Genomic DNA, 18496 nt, shown 5'->3' with positions numbered 1-18496 from the left:
CACCATCCCCGGTGTACATGCCCCAGGCGTACATGCCCTTGTGCAGGGAACAACCTGCCCAACCATGGGCAACAACCCTGCTTCCTAGTCTGGCTGATTCCAGACACATGGAAAGGAAGTCTTCCCACCTGGCTAGCTTCCGGGGAGCAAGGGATGCCTCCTGGACTGATCCCCATCCCAGCATCTTTCCAACTTAATTGTTTCATCTGCCATCCTGTCCCTCGCCTTCTCCGGGCCTGGACAATTCTCTTGGGATACACAGTCTGAGGCTGGGGGCCCAGAGAGGGCTAGGGACCAGCTCAAGGACACACAGCAGTCCAGGGACCAGAGAGAACAGATGGGAATGGAGGCAGAGAGGAAGGCTGGGGGGCTGGAGTAGAGGTGGGTGGGTGGGGCCCCAGAAGGACCAGGGCCGAGGCTTTACCAGGATTTACTGTCCTCGAGTGCACCAAGCCAGGGACAAGAGGGAGGGGGACTCACAGGGGAGTAGAGCAGAAAAAAAATGGGTTTCCAGGGATGGGCCCCCACTTCTAGCAGCACTATGGAGCCTTCAGCCCCTAGTGGCACCCATAAGATGGACTACAGGCTGGGAGGGGGAAGCATAATGGCTAATTGAGCCCCAGCTGCTCCAGTTCCGACTGAGGACCCAAGTTCCTGCCCCCTGCTCTCCCCACCCCCATCCAGCCCACCCACCCCCGCAACTTGTACCCAGCTCAGTAAAGCCCCAATGAGAGGCATAGGGCATCCCGTCTTACAGGTGGGAGGGGCCAGGCTCAGAGAGTCAGGAGGGGCCAGAATTCAAACCCAGGTCTCCCTGACTCCCAAACCCAGGCTCACCTGAGGACTGGTGGTCCCTGCTAGGGCCCCTGGGTGGAATTTGAGCACCTGTTCCTGTGCGAGTGCCCATGATAAATTCATGCACCTTCCCTGTCCAAGTCTCATCCAAGGCCCTCCACTTCTGGGGCCCTAGCTTTCCCCAGAGAGGCAACTCTGGCCTCAGACAACTCAGGTGCCCCTCTGAGCCTCCATTCCTGTCTAAAGGAAGAGCGGGCAGGGCTCTGTGAACAGCTGTGAACAGCTGTGACAGAACCCCTGTCCCCAGAGAACGCCATGCCCTCTCCTTCAGACGCGGCGCAGAGGTGGGACAAACAAACCTGGAGACCCCTCCCCACAGCAGCTCCGACTCTCACATCCCAGCTTCAGCATCCCAGCTGGGTGACCTTGCGGAAGTCACCTCCCCACTCAGCCTGCGGGGTTGGTCATCTGCACCTTGGGGCTGCTGAGCGACTGGGACTGGGAGATACTTGGCCCGGTGCCTGTCTCCCAGCCTCAGCCACCCACAGGTTGGAGAGTAGAGCGGCCATCCCCCAGCGATCCAGGAGGTGGGAGGGGCTGCGAGATGGCAACCCCACACTCTACTACCCATCCCTCACCCCACACACACCACCACCCCCGCCTCAGAGAGCAGCCTGCTAACTCTGCGGAGAAGCCCGCCCGGGTTCTCAGAAAAGCCCCCTTTTCACGGTTTAATTGAATATTTGAATAATCCTTTCATTCCAGCAAGACATAAAGAATGTTGTCCCAATAGCGGTGACTCAGGCAGGCGCCCCCGCGCACAATGGCCCCTGGAGTGGGGCTGCTATTCAGGCCGCCTTTTGTTGGCGCGGAGCAGTGGGTAAATTGCAAACGCTTAAGGGAACGCTGCCGCGGCTGCCTCAATGGAAATGAGGAAATCGAATGTTAGGTCAATCCATTAAGCTTCGATTAAGTCCTCGGCAGAACAATGGCAGCCGGGCCCATCTTCATAAACACCGTGATTGCCAGGAGAGAGGCACTAATTTTAATTAAACCTCCTTACCTGCCTCTGCGCCCGCCCGGCCGAGAGACAGCTATTTAGACGCCAAATGGCACCCTTCTGCAGAGGTGGACGAGAAGGCGGCGCTGAGTGAGCTGGGGGCATTGGGGGAGGGGGGTCGCAGCGGAGAGAGGGGGATCCAGGCTACCCAGCCCAGCCCAGGGAGGTGCTGCCCACGCGAGGTGAGCCCCAGCACACCAGCTGGAAGTCTACAGGAAAGGGCTGGCTGGGACCCACCTTCCGCACTCACCCCAGCCCCGTCTGGCCTCCTGGAGGGGCCCGGCCACCCACCCATGACCCTGTTCTCAAGCTGCAGTGGGAGGGACCTTGCTCGAATTTGATCAAGCTACTCCCTCCTTAGAATCCTTCCCAAGACAAGGTTGAAGGCGCAGGAGGTCCTGGAGACTACAACCTCGCTGGCTTGTGGATAAGTCCTTTTTGACTTGCCCTGGGAAGCAAGCGGAGCAAACTTGCCGTCCCTTTGAGATGTGAGCCGACCCCTGTGCGCAACACATTCTAATTACTGTTCCCTTCTCTAGCTCCACGGGCAGCTTATAAATCACCCAAGAGGCTCCTAACTTTTTCTTGCATGAAACCAACTGCCATGGAGGAGTGGATTCGGACACATAACAGCCCAGGGTGGGGTGTGTGTGTGTGGAGGGTGGAATTTCAGACCTGGGGTTGGCATCCCTGTGCTTACCCCATGGCACCACCTGGCTTATCTCCAGCACTAAGCAAACCCAACCAAACGCACTGCCACCCAGCCATGCCCACTCATAGGAGCCCTGTAGGGCAGGGAAGATCTGCCCCTATGGGTTTCCGAGACTGTCACTGTCCTGGAATAGAAAGCCTTTATCTTTCTCCTGAGGAGTTTCAAACTGCTGACCTTGGGGTTAGCAGTCCAACTCGTAACTACTACAGCCATCAGGGGTTCTCTGCACTAAAGTAAGGCGGAATAAGAATGGTAGGCACCTGTTATGACTTACCTACAGATTTGACTTGAAGACAGTTTGGAGTGGATCTTGTTTATAACTCTGAGACTTCCCGTTCTTGGGCTGGCATTCAAGGACCTGCACAGATGGCCCTCAGTCCAACTGTCCATCCCTTCCCTAACTCATTTGACCAAATAGAACATTCAGGGCTCCCATCCCTTCAGGCTGGACTGCCCTTCCCGCTGCTTGGCTTGTTGCATCCAGAAAGCTCCTACACATACTCCCAGGCTCAGCCCAGAGGCCCCTCCTCCAGGAAGCCTTCCTTGATACACCAGGGAGTCTTGGTTTCTCCTCTCTGGACCACTTAGCACCCTCTCCTACCTACTGGCCCGACTCAGTGGCCACCCAACTCCTCTTCTGCTCATGTGTGAGACAAGCAACGCCATCTCATGAGAGGTGAGGTGGGTGGGGATTTCTCGGCCGGTCTCAGAAAGACCCGAGTCCCTCTACCCAAACATCAGACACCACGCCAGGCACATCACACCGGGGGATACAGCACTGGGAGACAAGACTATGACCCGGCCCGTCCATCCGCTCCGTTCATTGACATGCTCACTAGCTTAAGAATGATGATCACAAGGAGACCATCCTGACGCTTGCTTGCGAGGAGCCAGGAGGCCATGCACATGTCAAGTGCTTTTGGGGGGGTCACTTGTGAGACCCTCACAGCCACCCTATGGGGTGAGGTGGATAGTAAGGCCATTTGACAGATGACTGAATAGAGAGGGGACTGACTTGCTCAGGTGCTCACAGCCAGTGACTTCCTTAGTTCCTAACCAATACACACACACAGACACACAGCACACGCATACACGCATGTGCACACACATGCACACTCTCAGCCCCTCTGCCGTCCCTCCAGCCCAGCACTGCGATTGTCCCCTGGTCTCTCAGGCCTCATGCCTCCTCTGGAAACTGGAGAGAGGCTAGTGCCTCTGCTTGGGGGGCAGGCATGGTAACCCAGCCAGACCTATGAGAAGGGGTGGGCTCAACCTGGCTGCCTTCCTTGCACCCCAAGGAAGGCAGAGTACTGCAATGGAGGCCAGAGCTACGCTGGGCCTGACATACCGGGATCCGGAGCCTTGAGAAGGTGCAGGGCTGGGTCACAGGCCCTGTGACCTAGGAAGTCAAAATGCTGTCCCTGCTCTGCAGGGGGTGCCCAGGATGGCTCACCTGCAGTCAGGTCAGGAGCTATCGCTTCACAACCCCCAGGCCTCACCCTCCAATGCCGTGGCGCCCAAGCACTGCCTGCCCCTCCAGATCCCCAAATCTGCCCAGTTACTCCCCGACCATGCACAGATCATTCACACCATGTGTCACACAAAAACCACAGGCACGTACAGTCACAAAAAGACATGGGGACCGACACGCAGGGACCTCCACACCCACAATCACACAGTCCCCCTCCCCACCCACCTACCCACATCAGGGGTTGTTTCCCGAGCACCACTACCCTTGGAAGGATACTGGCTAGAGGCAGACATGGAGTGGGGCTCTCCTAAGCTGCAGCCTGGACTGGACCCCTGAGGCTCCTACCAGGGCTGCAGGCCACAGCCCCCAGCCTGCCCAACCACCACCATGGTTATCCATCAATGACCAGAGAGGAGGCTGCAGGCAGTCTTTTGGGAATTTCTTCTGGAGTCAAGAGACCTAGCCAGTCCACTGTACCTACTTGGCAGATACCCACCACTCCACCTGAGCACCAGACTTTCCACCAGCCCAGCTCCCTGCTTCCCTTCCACCTCTCCAGCTCCTCCCTTCTCCCTCACTAGCTGCAACTATGAAGCCATCTGCCACGGAGCTGATCTCCGAGTCCCACCCCTCCCCAGGGGAGGCGGCACCAGGCCCCTCTGCTCCAACTTCCCATCTCACCTGTTCCTCTGCCAAAAGATTTGTGCACCCAGCAAACTCCTACTGCTCTTCCAAGACCAACCGACTGACTCAGCTGGTCCTCTCCCAGGAACCTTCCAGACTGAGCCCTTGTCCTCTACCAGGGTTTCCTTAGCGCCGACTACATGGGGCTGGAGGCGCTCTCTGGAAGCAAGCAATACCCCCTAAGTCCATAGCATCATTGGGCAGCAGCTTCCTGGGTGGAAGAGGACAGAATAGAGCAGGCCAAATGGAAGCCCAGAGGGAGGGTGGGGACAGGCTTGGTGGGGATCAGAGAGACCAAGAGAAAGGAACACCAGATTTGGAGGGGCTAAGGGGAGCTGGTGGGCTGGGCTTGCCCTCAGCCTTTTCTGGTTTTATTTTCCGCCTTAGCATTTAACACCCTCTTCTTCTGGTAGAGTTGTGTACTAGCCACTTCCTGTGCTAATTATTTACATTTATCGCTAATCATATTTATGTTTGTTGTCTCTCTCCCAATGAGAATATCAGCTCTAGGAGGGCAGAGATTCTCTGGACTCTTTTGTTCCCTGTATATCATATTCCTGCCTGGCACAGGACAGGTACTGAGCAAAGTTGTGTAGGATGGATAGATGGATGGATGGATAGACTGACTGATGGTCAGATAAATGGGTGAATGGATGGATAGATTAATAGATGAATGGATGGATGGATGGATTAATTGAGGGTTGATGGGCATACGGATTGTGGACGGATGGATGAAGAGGTTTGAGTCTCAAATTGCTCAGAGTCAGAATGTGGCCCTGCCTCTGAGAGCAAGCACTGGGCCTCAGGAGCCACGGCGGGAGCTGGAGAACAGAAACCCCCCCACGCACATTTTCTCAGGTGACATGGGCACTTCGAGAGCATTCCGCCAGGCATTTACTAGAGTCTCAGCAGGGCTCCTTGTGTGCCCAAGGCCTTAGGCCCTATCCTGGCTCCCTGTGCTCTGGACAGAGAAAGTGACCCCTTTAAAAGGGCCAGGTCTCTTTACACCCTTATTCACTGAGGAAGGGGCCCGCTGTCCCCACTGGGGCTGCCAGGTCCACCTTCCTTGGCCACTCTGGCTATGCCCTGAATGAGGCCCTGGCCCAGCCACCTCTCCCCGCCCCTCCCTTCCTCCCTTGCCCCTCCCCTCCCAGCCTGCACTCACCAAGGCTGAAGAGGATGAGGAACTTGAGGCAGACAAACTCTGGACGGTCCAGCTGCAGTGCATGCAGCTGCAGCACCAGCTCCTGTGCCCGCAGCACCAGGCTGTGCAGCATGGAGCCTGCCTGGGCTGCCACCGTGCTCAGCTCCACCTGGTGGGCGGGTCAGAGGGCACTGGTCAGGAAGCAGTGAGTAAGCAGCTGGAGGCAAGAGGTTCTGATCAGGGATGTAGGTGAGAGGGCATGGGTCAGGGGTTGCCAGTCAAATGGGGTTGGGGTCAGGAAGTATCTGACCAGCCCTGAAGCTGAGCCTAGTGGGAGGCAGCATCTCCTCAGGGCCCAGGACCCCTCTGAGCCCCACCACCTCCTCAATGCTCCTCGGGACCTGTGGCCTGCCTGCCGCTGCCACTCCTGGCCAGGGCTGCGGTGGAACCCACGACACACCCGGCCGGCGGGTGACAGGTGGAGAGCTGGAGAGCCCTCCACACACAAAGAGCTGCTGCAGGCCTGTGCTACAACCGGCTTTTGTGTGCTTGCCTGTAGTGCGCACCACGCTGCACTGGGGGTGGGAGGAGGTGGGGGAGGCAGGTTGGACCTGTCCCCAGAACCACCTGGGGCCCCACACACTCACACGCAGACACTCGGGAGTAGAGGTTCACACACGCATGCGTGCGCACACACACGTTTACAGGCTAGTGCGCCCACTTCATGATACCAACATGCACACACAATCACACACACACACACACACACACACACAGTATGGCCATGTTCTCAGAGTACCCAACAGACACACACTCTCAAGGAAGGGAGCAGACACACAGACTCACTCCAGGTACACAGGGTCACAGGGGGAGCGTTCCCATGTACAAGGTGGCAGGCACAGACAACGCCCCCCCCCCCTGCAGCCCACACACACACCATGGACACGAACACTTGTGCACACACCTAAGCCATGGCCTCAGATACTTCAACACCCCCCACTGACACAACCCCACCCCCACCCCCTACACGCCCCCTCATCTGTGCTCGCCTGTGGTCCCTGAGTCCTTGGCACCAGTATTCCCCACCGCCCACCCCTGGGAGTCTCTGAAGGTGAGAACTGGGAGAGAAGCAGAGAGGGCAGAGACCCATGGCGGAGAGACTAGGGCACTGGGAGTGGGCCCCAGAGCTTCAGCCCTGGCCTCCCCCATTCTCCCTCCTGTTCCCCAATACCAACTAGAGCCTCCGTTTTTGTCTCCCTCTCTCCTCCCTCCCTCTCTGTCTGCTACACCTGCCTCCCCTGTTGGGTGGGTGTGTGTGTGTGGGGGGGGTGTCTTCCTCCCTGAAGGTGTCTCCCCCACCCCTGGCCCCAGACCTCTGAGTGTTGTGTGGTTGTCCCCACTTGTTCCCCACACACCCCCATCTTGCCCCTCAGCATGCCACCTCAAATACAACCTGGCCACCTATGCAGAAAGCCCCCTGCAGTGCCCAGCATCTGCACTTGAGGTCCAGCAGGCCAGCCTTTTCCAACCCCGCCAGCCTCATCCCTCACCCCGACTGGCTGACCCTGGGGGCCCGGTCCACTGCACCTCTGTCCCTGTGGTTCCCCTGCCTGTGATGGAGGTAGGGTCTGGCCCTCACCCAGATGTCCCTGCCTGACCAAGCACCTGTTGATCCTTTCAAGATCCGGCACCCCAGCAGCTCTTCCCCAAGCACCTCACACCCCCAGTATGGCTCCTCTGAGGCCAGGCCACAGCTGGCTCTTCCTAGAGGTCCTGGCATCCAGCCCAGGGCTGGTCACAAGGACAGTGGGTGCCTGAGTTTGGCAAAGGGGCTGATAACCAGGGTGGCCGGGGCCAGGCCTGGAGAGGGGCCCAGATTCTGGTGGTGCATGGGGCGGGCGGGCGGTCACCTCCTGGCCCGTGACCAGCAGGATGCTGCCCTCTTTGCCATGTTGGATCTGGCGGTAGACATGGTCGAACACCAGCAGCTCGCTCCAGCAGTTCTGTAGCAGCGCCATCTGGTCAGCCACCTGGAAGGAAGAGCCATGGTCTCACCTCCCACCTCAGTCAGAGGCCCAACCGGTGAGGTACCCTTGGACCTGATACCTAGCTTCTCTCTCCCAGTTTTTTTTTCATTTGACCACTTTATGAGGGGGACGAACAAAATCATCCAAGAGGGACCCCAGCAGGGCCCGGGCTGCCTCTGACAAGGTGTAAACATGGAAGCAAGTTCCCAAACCTTCCTGGGCCTCCATTTTCTCCGTTGTCAAGTGGGCTGAGTACTTAGAGGATGGTCGCGCACAGACTCAGGACAGTGGTTTGACCCTTCCACCGCATCATGGTATTCACAGCATCCCCCGGGTCACCCTGCTGCAGCCTGGGCCTTTCACAATGGAGCCAGAAAGCCACAGCAGAGGGCTTCCATCAGTGGGCAGGAGGGCAGTGCCAGTGGGGTAGAGACAAAAAATTGATGGGGCAGACGCTGAGATCCACAGCTAAGAGCATGTGGCCTGCCCACTGCCCGGGGTGGAGCCTTTCGACTCTGCGACCGTTCAGCACGGGAAGGGCAGGCGTTGCTGACAATGACAACCTGGACCCAGAACTTTGGACCAATAGAGCCAGAGAGTCCTAGGGGACCTCCTGGCCCAGGCCCTATTTCATAGGTTGAGTGACACTTGGGCCCCACAGAGGCAGGGCCTGCTCCAGTTCACAGTTAACACGCCTGGTCCGAGACTCTCCCTTGTAACCAACACCAGCCTCTGCGTGTGCAGACCAGACCAGGTGCTGCGCACCAGTGACCCAAAGAAGCCCACCACTCACCCAGCCGCTCTCTATAGCTGCAACGCAGCCTTCAGGGGCTTCCCGGGGCCCCTCCGGGGCCAGACCCTGTGGTCAAGGCAGGTCAGGATAGCATAGCGTCCTTGCTCTAGAGCAGCGGTTCTTCACCTTCCTGATGCTGCGACCCTTTCTTACAGGTCCTCGTGTTGTGGGGACCCCGTGTGTGGGGGTATCTGCATGTGGGCAGACCCACCTGGACACGGATAAAGGAGCGGTTTCTCAGTTCCTAAGACCATCGGAAATATGGTCTTAAGTGATCCCTGTGAAAGGGTCATTCGACTCCCAAAGGGGTCACGACCCAAAGGTTGAGAACCACTGGTCTAGAGCCCTGTGAGGTTGTAACGGTGATTAACCTTCGTCTAAGGGCCATGAGGGACCGGGTGGTGTCCCCTCCTGCTGCACGTCAGGTCGCCATGCGTCTGAACCCACTCAACAGCACCCAGCATCAGACAATGACAGGAAACAGCACAGAGAGGTCAAGCACCCTGCCCAAGGTCGCACCGCACTACCTGGTTTTTAACCACTAGGCCATGAAAGAAGACCCCACCCTCGAAACCCAGGAGTTTATAGTCCCTCACGCTCCTGTCCCTTCATGAAGTCCTTCCTGGTCCCTTCAAGTCAGGGCCACCTGCTCCACAGGGACCTGGTGGGGGTCTTAGGACAGCGCTCTCTTCCTCCTCCTGGGGGCTACCTGGGGCTGTCCTCGGGCAGACAGGGAGAGAAAGGGGAGACTGAACAGGGAAGAGCAAGTGGATGACAGACAGACTTCCTTCTGCCTGGCCCACCAGGCTCTGTCCTAGCCCACATGGCAGGAGGACATGAGAGAGGGTCCTTCTCTGCTCCTCTCTGAATCACAGCCTCCTCACCCCCTTCACTACATCTCCCCCCTTCTCTCTCTTGGGGAAGGCTAACCTAGGTGAAAAGGGGCAGAGAGACTAAAAACCAGGGTGGGCTCTCCTTCGTTTGCCCAAGAAGGAGACGGCCAGTGATCAGTCCCCAGAGAGTAGCCAGCTGGTCTCCAGGGGGGAGGCCCTGAAGACCTGCCCTGCCAGGCACAGCTCAGCACCCTCAGGGACCCCTCACCTTTCCCCCAACAAGGCACGGAGGTGCTAGTCACTGTACACTCCAGAAAATGGAGGCTGTGCCCAGATGTCCCCTCCATGCCTTCCTGGCAATGGCCTGAGACCCAAGTAGGAGGTGACTGCTGGGATGGGGGCTGGGGGGAGTCACACTGAGAAAATCCCTGACCCACCTCAATTGCCCAGGTGGAGTGTGGAGCTGGGCCCTGATAAGCTCACCTACTGTGGGTCCTTGGGAGGAGGCACCCTTGGGCCCAGATGGAAAGAGCAAGAGGGTGGAAGAGCAGGAGATAACTGGGAGCATTAGGAGATAAGAAGACTGCACTGCAGGCAGAAAGCAGCAGGGGTCACAGTGACCCGGCTGGCCAAGCCCTGGGAGCAGTCTCTTCAGCAAACCTCAGACCCTGGGAGAGGGTCGCCTTGCCCAGTAGAGCCACGTGAGCTGCAAAGTGGGGACAAACGCTTCGGTGGTTCGTGGTCCCATATTCAGTCCCTGCTCAGCCATGCATCTTCCTCTGCCCGTTTCTGTTCTGAGAACCGCAAAGAGAAATCCGCCCTCTTTCGACGAAAGCCAATTTCTGAACCCATGTCAGTCACAGAAGGTTCTGTGGACCCACTGTTGTGCCCACAGCTGTCTGGGGTACAGCCTCAGCCCTGGGTCCCACCCAGTCCCTGGCCGAGCAGTCTTTTCTGCCAGGAGTTGTTTCTGCACCTGGATAGACAGATGGACACATAAAGACACTGAACTCCAAAACCCCGGCCCCGCAGATGAGCACACGCACTTCTCTTTTTATCTAACGGAAACTAGAGGGCTGTAGGCGCCAGCCCCTTCCCGGGAGAAAGCAGGTGGCTAAGAGGTTCCCTTGACCAAAAAGGGCTGGTTTCAAACTCAGAAGTTTCCTCTAAAAGCTAAAGGTGCCTCCTCTAGCCTCAGTCCCAGCCCCCTCTCCCCCGACCAGCCTGCGGACAGCCTGGGAACAGTCCCAGACCAGGGGTCCTCTCAGGGCCCTTCCTGGCTATTTGGCCTCTCAGCTGCCCAGTCCTCTTGCTGGCCCACCACAAATCTTCCTGGAGACGTGACACTTTGCAGCCTGCCTCGGAGTCGGGGTATTTATGGGGGCTGAGCTGACCTCCCTCCCTGCAGGGCCCCCACCAGAACCCCCTGGGGTCTGATCAGCCTGGCGGTCGAAGGCCAGCAGGCTCGGTAATTCTCCCATGGCTGACACGCCACGGGCTGGCCAGGGTGCTCTCGCGCCGCACGGTCCTCGGGTCGCCGTTTGTCAGTCCAGGCTGACAGGATTACTGCTGATTAAACGAAACCATCACTCTAGGCAGTTAAATCCGTTGTCAATCAGAGCCTTGGTACCGGACACTAAGGATGAACTGATGTCAAGATGGGTCACTAGGCACTCTTGCCCTGGCCTCCCCCTCCCTGGTCCTTATCTCCTACCCGCTCAGCCTGTCCTTCAAGGTAACTGTCTGGGGACTCAGCCTGTCAGGCTCAGGGCCCTGTTCCCACTGAGCAGCAGGGAGAGGTTCTGATGCTTTGCAGGTAAGAAATTGTTTATTCTTGGAAACCCAGGTCTGGGGGTTGGTGAGTGGCGGCATCCAGCTTCTCCCAGAACTCTGGTGTGCTCAGAGGGACAGAACCAACCAACTCCTCCCTTTGAATCGATTCTGACTCCCGGCAACCCTGTAGGACAGAGTAGAACTGCCCCTTGAATCTTTACGGGATTAGACAGCCTCAGCTTTCTCCTGTGAAGTAGCCGGTGGGTTTGAACATCCGAACTTGCTGGTTAGCAGGTCAATGTGTAACAACCCACTACACCGCCAGAACGTGGATGATAAGAATGAAACAAACTGCTGCCATTAGGCTGATTGGTGCATGTTTGTCCCACGTGTTACAGACTGGAGCTGGTCCTGAGAGTTTCCTTGGCTGTGATCTTGATGGCAGCAGATTGCCAGCCTTTCTGTCATGACACCCTTTGCCTAATAGTTGAGTGTAAACTCTTTGTACAACACCAGCCTCTACCGCCTGCAAGTAGAGGCTACATTGTGTAGCAGCAGAGAATGGTAAGGAAACACATTGCTGCCATCCTGTATTGAAGTGTTATCTTGTGCTGGTCCCCATGCTAAATTCTCTTTCTGTCCTAGTTCACTAAGCCCTTACAACATCCCCTGATCTTATTTCAACACCACCCATTTTATAGCTAAGGAAACAGAGGCCCAGAGGCAGAAAGCCACCTGCTGAAGGCTACACATCTAATTAATTGGCAGAGCTAACACTCGAACCCAGGTCTTTCTGACTCTGGACTTTGTTACACACTTCTGTGCCACTGTCAGATCTACCACGCTCTGCTTGTGCTAGGCAAAAACAAAGCGACAGAGACCCCCACCACTCAACAGAGAAAGAAAATGGAGATGGAAGAGCCCACTGAGGCAGGCGAGGCAAGGCTCAGATACAGCCAGGCAGCCCTGAGAGCTCAGTCATGAGCCAGCACCCCCCAGCACAGCCCGATGCCCACAGCCCTGTGGAGAACTGTGGGGACCACTCAAGCCCTGGCTCAGGATGTGGGGCCCCTCACCCACTGGCAAAGGAGCCACTGCGGATCCAAACCCTGCCAGGGACCTCTCCAGTCCTGCCCACCAGGACCATACAGGATTCCTTACACACACGAAGCCTGTTCGAACTCCTGGCTCTTAGCCTCTACTCTTTCCGCGACCTGGGTCAGGTTTGTGAAAGGTACAGACCAAAGAAACCTTCCCTGACTTCCTCAGATACAGCCACCTGGGCACCTTGGATGGGCGTTACCTCTGTATATGTGTCTGCCTCCTCTTCTAGTCTGGCAACTTCCTAGACCCAATTCCTTTCAAGGTCCCCAGGGCCCAGCCAAGGCCTGCTCTAGTCTCAGGGCCCTCTTCTGTGTACAGACACGTGCCCTGCCAAGAGGTAGGGGGTGGTGGAGTGGGGGGTGGCAGGGGGTGGGGGTGGGGAATCAGTCAATACCCTTTCTACTTTTCTGCTACCCCACTTCTGACTGCAAAATCAGCACTAGCCTAGAGCCCACTGGGCCAGTGGGGAAGACCTGCCGCAGGGCCCAGGCCGAGGAGTCCCTCTCAGGGCTGAGCTGAACTGGGCTCTGTCTGCAAATCTCCTTCCTAGAAAGTGGTGACCCTGGTTCGGAGTCCTGGTTCGATTCCGAAACTCTACGAAGAGGAAGCAGGAAGGTTTGGGCCACTGAGAAGCCAGAGCAGGAAAAAACACTCAGCAAAGCTGGGACAAAAGCCCTTCCCATCCTGCGTGAAAACCCAGGACACAAGGAAGGCAGCCAGAGGAAGTGCCCTGCCCGCAAGCGATCTGTGGTTCTGGAAGCTCAGGAGTGCTCCACTCCTCCTTCCCTCCGCACAGGGCCTCCTGGGACCTCCAGCCAGGAATGGAAGACAGATGGGGATGCTCAAGGCCCTCTCCACGAGGTCGGCCTGGACAGGGGACAGTGTGAGATAGAGACGTCCACCGCATGGTAGACAGGTGGCACACCACCACAGCCATGACAAGCCCTCCATAGTAGAAGCAGAGACTACTGCCACCCATTCCTGACTCCCAGAGTCACCAGGCCTCTGGCTCCGTGGTGCCCCCAGGGCCCAAATCCCACCTTACCCACCCTCATGCTCGGCCTGGGCCAGCAGTGCCCCCAGCCCATCCGGTTACCAGTCCTGGAGGAAGCCCAAACCCGGTGACGTCAGCACCGGCAATGCTGCTCAAGGCTGCAGTGGCCCCAGCATTGAGGGTGACGGCCTGCTGTCCACACCCAGCTCCCAACCCCCCAGGGGGTTGGCCTGGGCCTGGGCCAGGAGGAAATGGGCCTTGGTTGGGGTGGGGTCCTAAGGAGCCAGGGCACTAGAGGACCTTAGGCCCTTCTAGATAGGATGACTGGGAAGTCCTTCCCTGTGTCTGGCCTCGGTTTCCCCTGATGCTTTCCAGCTTCTTTTTGCCTCAGGTCCCTAGACTGAGTAAAGGAAAGTACTGTAGTAGGAGAAGATGGCCTCATTCAAGATCAGTGGCATGCCATGCACTCTCCCATCCGCCCACCCACCTAGCTCTTCGCACACGCACACGCACACGGGCACACACCAGTCCTGTGGTGGAGTCACAGGAGCAGGAAGCTCCTGTCTGGGAGTGAGAAGGCTCACAGGCACTAACTGAGGCACTAAGACCCACGTCTACAACACTGGAGGATGACAGGGACTGATGGCCTCCCTGAGTGGGAGGACAGGATGGATCTGACCCCCTTTCTGACACTGGGCTGGGACAGCCAGAGACAGTCTCTTCAAGGACTCAGCAAGTCGTCTGGAGCAGCCTGGGGTGTCAGAGGAAGAGGCAGCTGGAAACACAGAGGGGAGGGGGCGGGAGAGAGGAGCAACAGCTGGGAGGCTAGTGGCCCTCAAAAAAGAAAGGATGAGGAAGGAGAGGTGAGGAGGGAGGGAGGGAGAGAGAGAGAGAGCAAGCACGCAGGCAGAGGGAGGAGGGAATGGGCCAGAAGTGCTCTTCTGTATCCCGAGGGGGGGCCTCTCTGTCCCCTGATGCCTGAAACCAATCAGGCAAGACAGTCCCATCCCAAGGGATAGCAGAGCTCAGGGGACATGCTTGATCTAGTGGCCAGGCAGGTGGTGGGGGATGGGGTGGTGGAGGGACTCACCTCCAGTTCCTTGAAGACCATGCACCTGCGTGCCCAGTCCACGATGGAGATGAACGTCTGGTCAGCCATCCTACATAGGAGGCCGAACAGGGCCGGCTGATCAGGGCGGCCTTTGGCTGGCTCCTGCAGGCAGCCCAGGATGCGCGCCCGCACCTGGTCTTCTTCAGGCTCCAGCTGTAGCAGCTGCAGGATGAGCTCAGGCATGCCAGGCCCCCCGGAGAAGGGCTCGGGGTAGCTGTAGGGTGGCCCAGGCTGCGAGGGGCTGGCGTAGGGCTCTGGGTATTCAGACTTGATGGTGCGGCCAGGGAAGGCAGGGTAGAGGTAGCCAGCCAGAGGCCCATGGGTATGGGTACTGGGCACGGTCATGGGCAACACCGGGGCTCCAAAGTCACCCAGTGGCCCAGCAGGTGGGCCAGGGGGCAGGCCCTTGGGCTCAGGTGTGTGCAAGCCAGGGGGCAACGTATAGTCTGGTGGGGGAGGGGGTGGCGGCAGGATCTCCATCGTGGGACCTGTCTCCAGCTTGAAGCCATTAGCCCGAATCTGTGCCTTCTTCTGCTGCTTCAGGGCCCGGTCCCGCTTGTACATGGGACCAAACTTGTTCCGGCCTCCCCGCATGCGGTCAGCACGCACAGCTGCGGGGAAGGGCAGGGTGTCAGGCCCCACCCCTCCAAGTATCCCTCCACATTGCCCCACTCCTTGGGACAACACCTTTACATGGCCCCCACTGCCCGAAGGCCCTGTGTACCCCACCAGCTCCTGCCTCCTCCACAGCTGCTGCATCGGGCTGCCTGTGGACTGATGGCCCGACTTTGGGGAAGCCCTGATGCAAAGTGACTGAGGCTTGGAAGTGGGGGTTCGGGCTGGCCAGGGCCCTATGTACAGGAAGGGGACCTCTCTTGCTGACCAGATGTTCCTCCTCCCAGTCAAGAATGTGCCACCCAGTGGGACTCAACAGGTGTATCTCTGCAACTGGATCTGGGCCCCAGCTCCAGCTCAGCTCTGGGCTTCAGGAAGTGGGAGAAAGCAAGAGATGATGGCCTGGGGAGGTGGCAGGGGCGGTGTGTGTGTGTGTGTGTGTGTGTGTGTGTGTGTGTGTGTGTGTGTGTGCAGCCAATCTTTCCACCACCAGTGGAGCAGCCCCGCTCCTCACCCGCTAGCAGCTCTTCCAGGGCTCTTGGCTGCCCACACCCAACCAGTTCTCCTGGCCCACCAGGACCTGGAGCTGAGGACAAGACCTCAGAGCACAGGAGAGGGCAGCCTTCTATGCAGGAGTCGCTCCTCTAGGTGTAAGGGCATGTGGTCTACAGCTCTCAGAGCCAGGAGAGCCCTTCTAAATTGCTCACAAACTTTGGCTAACAGCTGCCTGATCAGCACACAGCTCGGCTGGGGCCAGCAGGGTGGAGCGCCACATCTGTCCACTCTCCAAGAGCCCAAGCCTGCCCTGCTGAAAGCCCTGCCCTGCTGAAACCTACCACGCTGAACTGCTAAACTTGGGGTTGGGGGTGGGGAAGCAAGGATGGGAAGGGGGGCAATGATTTCCTCCACTCCCCGGGGTGCAGCTAAGGATGAGGTGAGAAGGGATCTCAGCGGTTCAGTGAAGAGCAAGCAGGACTGCATGAAGGCTTTGCGTGGGTGCCTGCTTACACAGGATGGCAGGCTGGATGGGCAAGGGGCTGGCCAGCAGAGGTGGTCAGACAATAGTACAATGACGGATGGTTACACGCACTAACCTGCCCAGCAGTCACTTTTCATGCATCTGGTCAGCCCTCACATTAACTCCAGAAGGAAGACCCTCTATTAGGTCCCTTTTCAGATAGGGACTCTGGAACTTGTCTAGTACCACCAACCCCGACCTGTGTGTCAACAGAATCTCTGGGATTCAGTCCCTAGGAAGGAGGTTGACAGTCTTGGTGTGCTGGGCATCTGTGTGTGTGTGGGTTGAGGTCTTAGACTCCTGCTATCTAGCTGGAAGAGGACAGGTTCCCACACCTTGTGGTGGGGTCCCTTTCCTTTGTCCTCTTCTGATTACTTCTCCACTCCCGCATCCCTTGCAGGTACCACCTCCTTCCCCACCCTGTACACACACACACACACACACACACACACACACACACACACACACACACACACCACCAGAACTCCACAGCAAGGACAGGGCCACTCAGCCAGCCAGCCCTAGAAGCTTCTGGAAGGTCACCTGGACCCTTATCGCACCACCTCTCCGACCCCATCTCTCAGGCACAGCCCCTCCCCGGCAGCATCAGAGGCCGGGTTGGGGGTCGGGCCCTCGGGCACCGCACCTTCTAGGCGCATGCCCACCGTCAGGCACTTCTGGAAGCGGCAGAAGGGGCAGCGCTTGCGCTGCGTCTTGTCGATCTTGCAGCTCTGGCTCTCGGTACACGTGTAGTGCTTGTTGTTCTGCACTGTGCGCTTGAAGAAGCCCTGGGGGAGAGGGGAGTCAGCGTGCTGGGCCCGGTCTCCCTTCCAGCTCCCCACTTTCCTCTCCGCACCCCCACTTTGCCTGCTCCCCGCCACATCCTCGCAGCCGCCCTGCTCCGCTCACCTTGCAGCTCTCGCACGTGAGCAGTCCGTAGTGGTACCCCGACACCTTGTCCCCGCACACGGGGCACAGCTCGTCCAGGTCCTCGTCGTACGAATAGTCCATGCCCGCGGCGTCCGCCTGCGGAGCAGCGAAGAGAGTCACCGGCACCAGTCACCAGCACGGGACGCCGAGGGTGGCCCCGCCAACCCGGGTCCTGAGCGCCCTGCAAGACCACCGCCGCGCCACCGCCACCACCCTCCTCGCCGGCCAGGGCCCTGCCCCCAAGACAGCTCCCCGCTCTGCCCGTGGCAGGCCACCCTCATGGCGCCTTGGAGCAGTCCCCTACTAGGGTGCGCCCAGAGCATTTCCGGCGCCGGGGCCCACGCTCTGCTCGCTCCACCAGGGCCGGGTCCCCCCAGCTGCGCCCAATCGAGGGCCCTGGGATTCCATGCACTTCAAGGAGGATTCGGTTCGTCTAGGAACAAAACCCTGATTCTGTGCATATGAGATGGGTTCGGGCCCGGGGCCACGCCAATGAACCCTGGCGGAGTGGGGCTCAGGGCTCGAGGGCTCTGGGGACCCAGCAGAGACCAGGGAGCAGGGACTGGGAGAAACACAAAGGGGTAGAAACAAGAGCGCGAGACAGCGATCCACGCGGGTCAACGGGGAGACAGAGACAACGAAAACCGAGAGGGGCAGAGACATCGCTGGCGAGTCAGAGACACAGAGAGGCAGAGAAAACCTGGGGGCGTTTTGGGAGGGTGCGAAGATAGAGAACGAGAGAGATTGAACGAAAAAAAGAGAGGGGCATCACAGACACCAAGAGACAGAGAAAACGGGCGTGGGGCAGAGATCGAGAGGCAGAAAGAGAGAGAACGAAAAAGGGAAGCAGATAAGAGACATCAAGAGGCAGATAAAACCTTTGGGGGAGAGAGACTATGTGAGCGATAAAGAGAAAGAATAAAAACGAGAGAGCCGAGAGACACGGAGAAGCTGGGGCGGGGGAGGGAGAGGTCGAGCAAAAGATAGAGGGAAAAGCAAACGAAAAAGAGAGAGGCGGACCAGAGACACCGAGAGATGAGAGACAGGGGGACCCCCTGGGGGAGACAGACGTGGAGCCAGAGACACAATACCAGAGACGGATGGAGACTCAGGGACGCCGAGAGCCGAGGACAACCTGCGCGAGGCGGCGCGGGGACAGACACTCTGCCAGAAACCTGGAGGAGCGGAGGCGCCCAGCCAGAGGCTCTGGGCCCAGACGGGGCGCCGGCAGAGAGAGGCCGAACACGACGGCTGCGGGGGCCACAGCCCGCGAGCGCGGCCGCCAGGTCCCCGGGCCCCGGGACGGGGAGAGACAAAGCCCTTGGAGGCGACCACCCGGAAGCCGCAGCCCGCGCCCCCGAGGCCGGGACGTCGGGTGCTGCCCGCACCCCGGGCGCCGGGCGCTGAGCCGCCGACACCTCGGGCGGCGGTC

At 58.6% G+C, this 18496-nt stretch overlaps 1 protein-coding gene across 3 annotated transcripts in view; it reads right to left on the bottom strand.

The window, feature by feature from the left end:
• Positions 1 to 18496, bottom strand: part of NR5A1 (nuclear receptor subfamily 5 group A member 1) — a 25527-nt gene that overhangs the window by 4337 nt on the left and 2694 nt on the right. For 2 of the 3 annotated variants that reach the window (XM_045290209.1, XM_004716461.2), the window contains exons 2-6: positions 17044 to 17160; positions 16781 to 16922; positions 14481 to 15112; positions 7777 to 7896; positions 5888 to 6035 (exon numbers count right to left, since the gene is read on the bottom strand). In XM_045290209.1, coding sequence (XP_045146144.1) covers positions 5888 to 6035; positions 7777 to 7896; positions 14481 to 15112; positions 16781 to 16922; positions 17044 to 17145 — 1144 coding nt within the window. In that variant the 5' untranslated portion in view covers positions 17146 to 17160. Of the gene's footprint in view, positions 1 to 5887; positions 6036 to 7776; positions 7897 to 14480; positions 15113 to 16780; positions 16923 to 17043; positions 17161 to 18155; positions 18198 to 18496 lie in introns of those variants that run through there. The other variant, XM_045290210.1, reaches the window with a different exon arrangement.

The sequence above is a fragment of the Echinops telfairi genome, unplaced genomic scaffold (genome assembly GCF_000313985.2).
Source record: "Echinops telfairi isolate 266 unplaced genomic scaffold, ASM31398v2 ScPeMD7_32;HRSCAF=126, whole genome shotgun sequence".
Lineage (NCBI taxonomy): Eukaryota > Metazoa > Chordata > Mammalia > Afrosoricida > Tenrecidae > Echinops > Echinops telfairi.
This window is presented reverse-complemented; position numbering and strand designations above follow the sequence as displayed.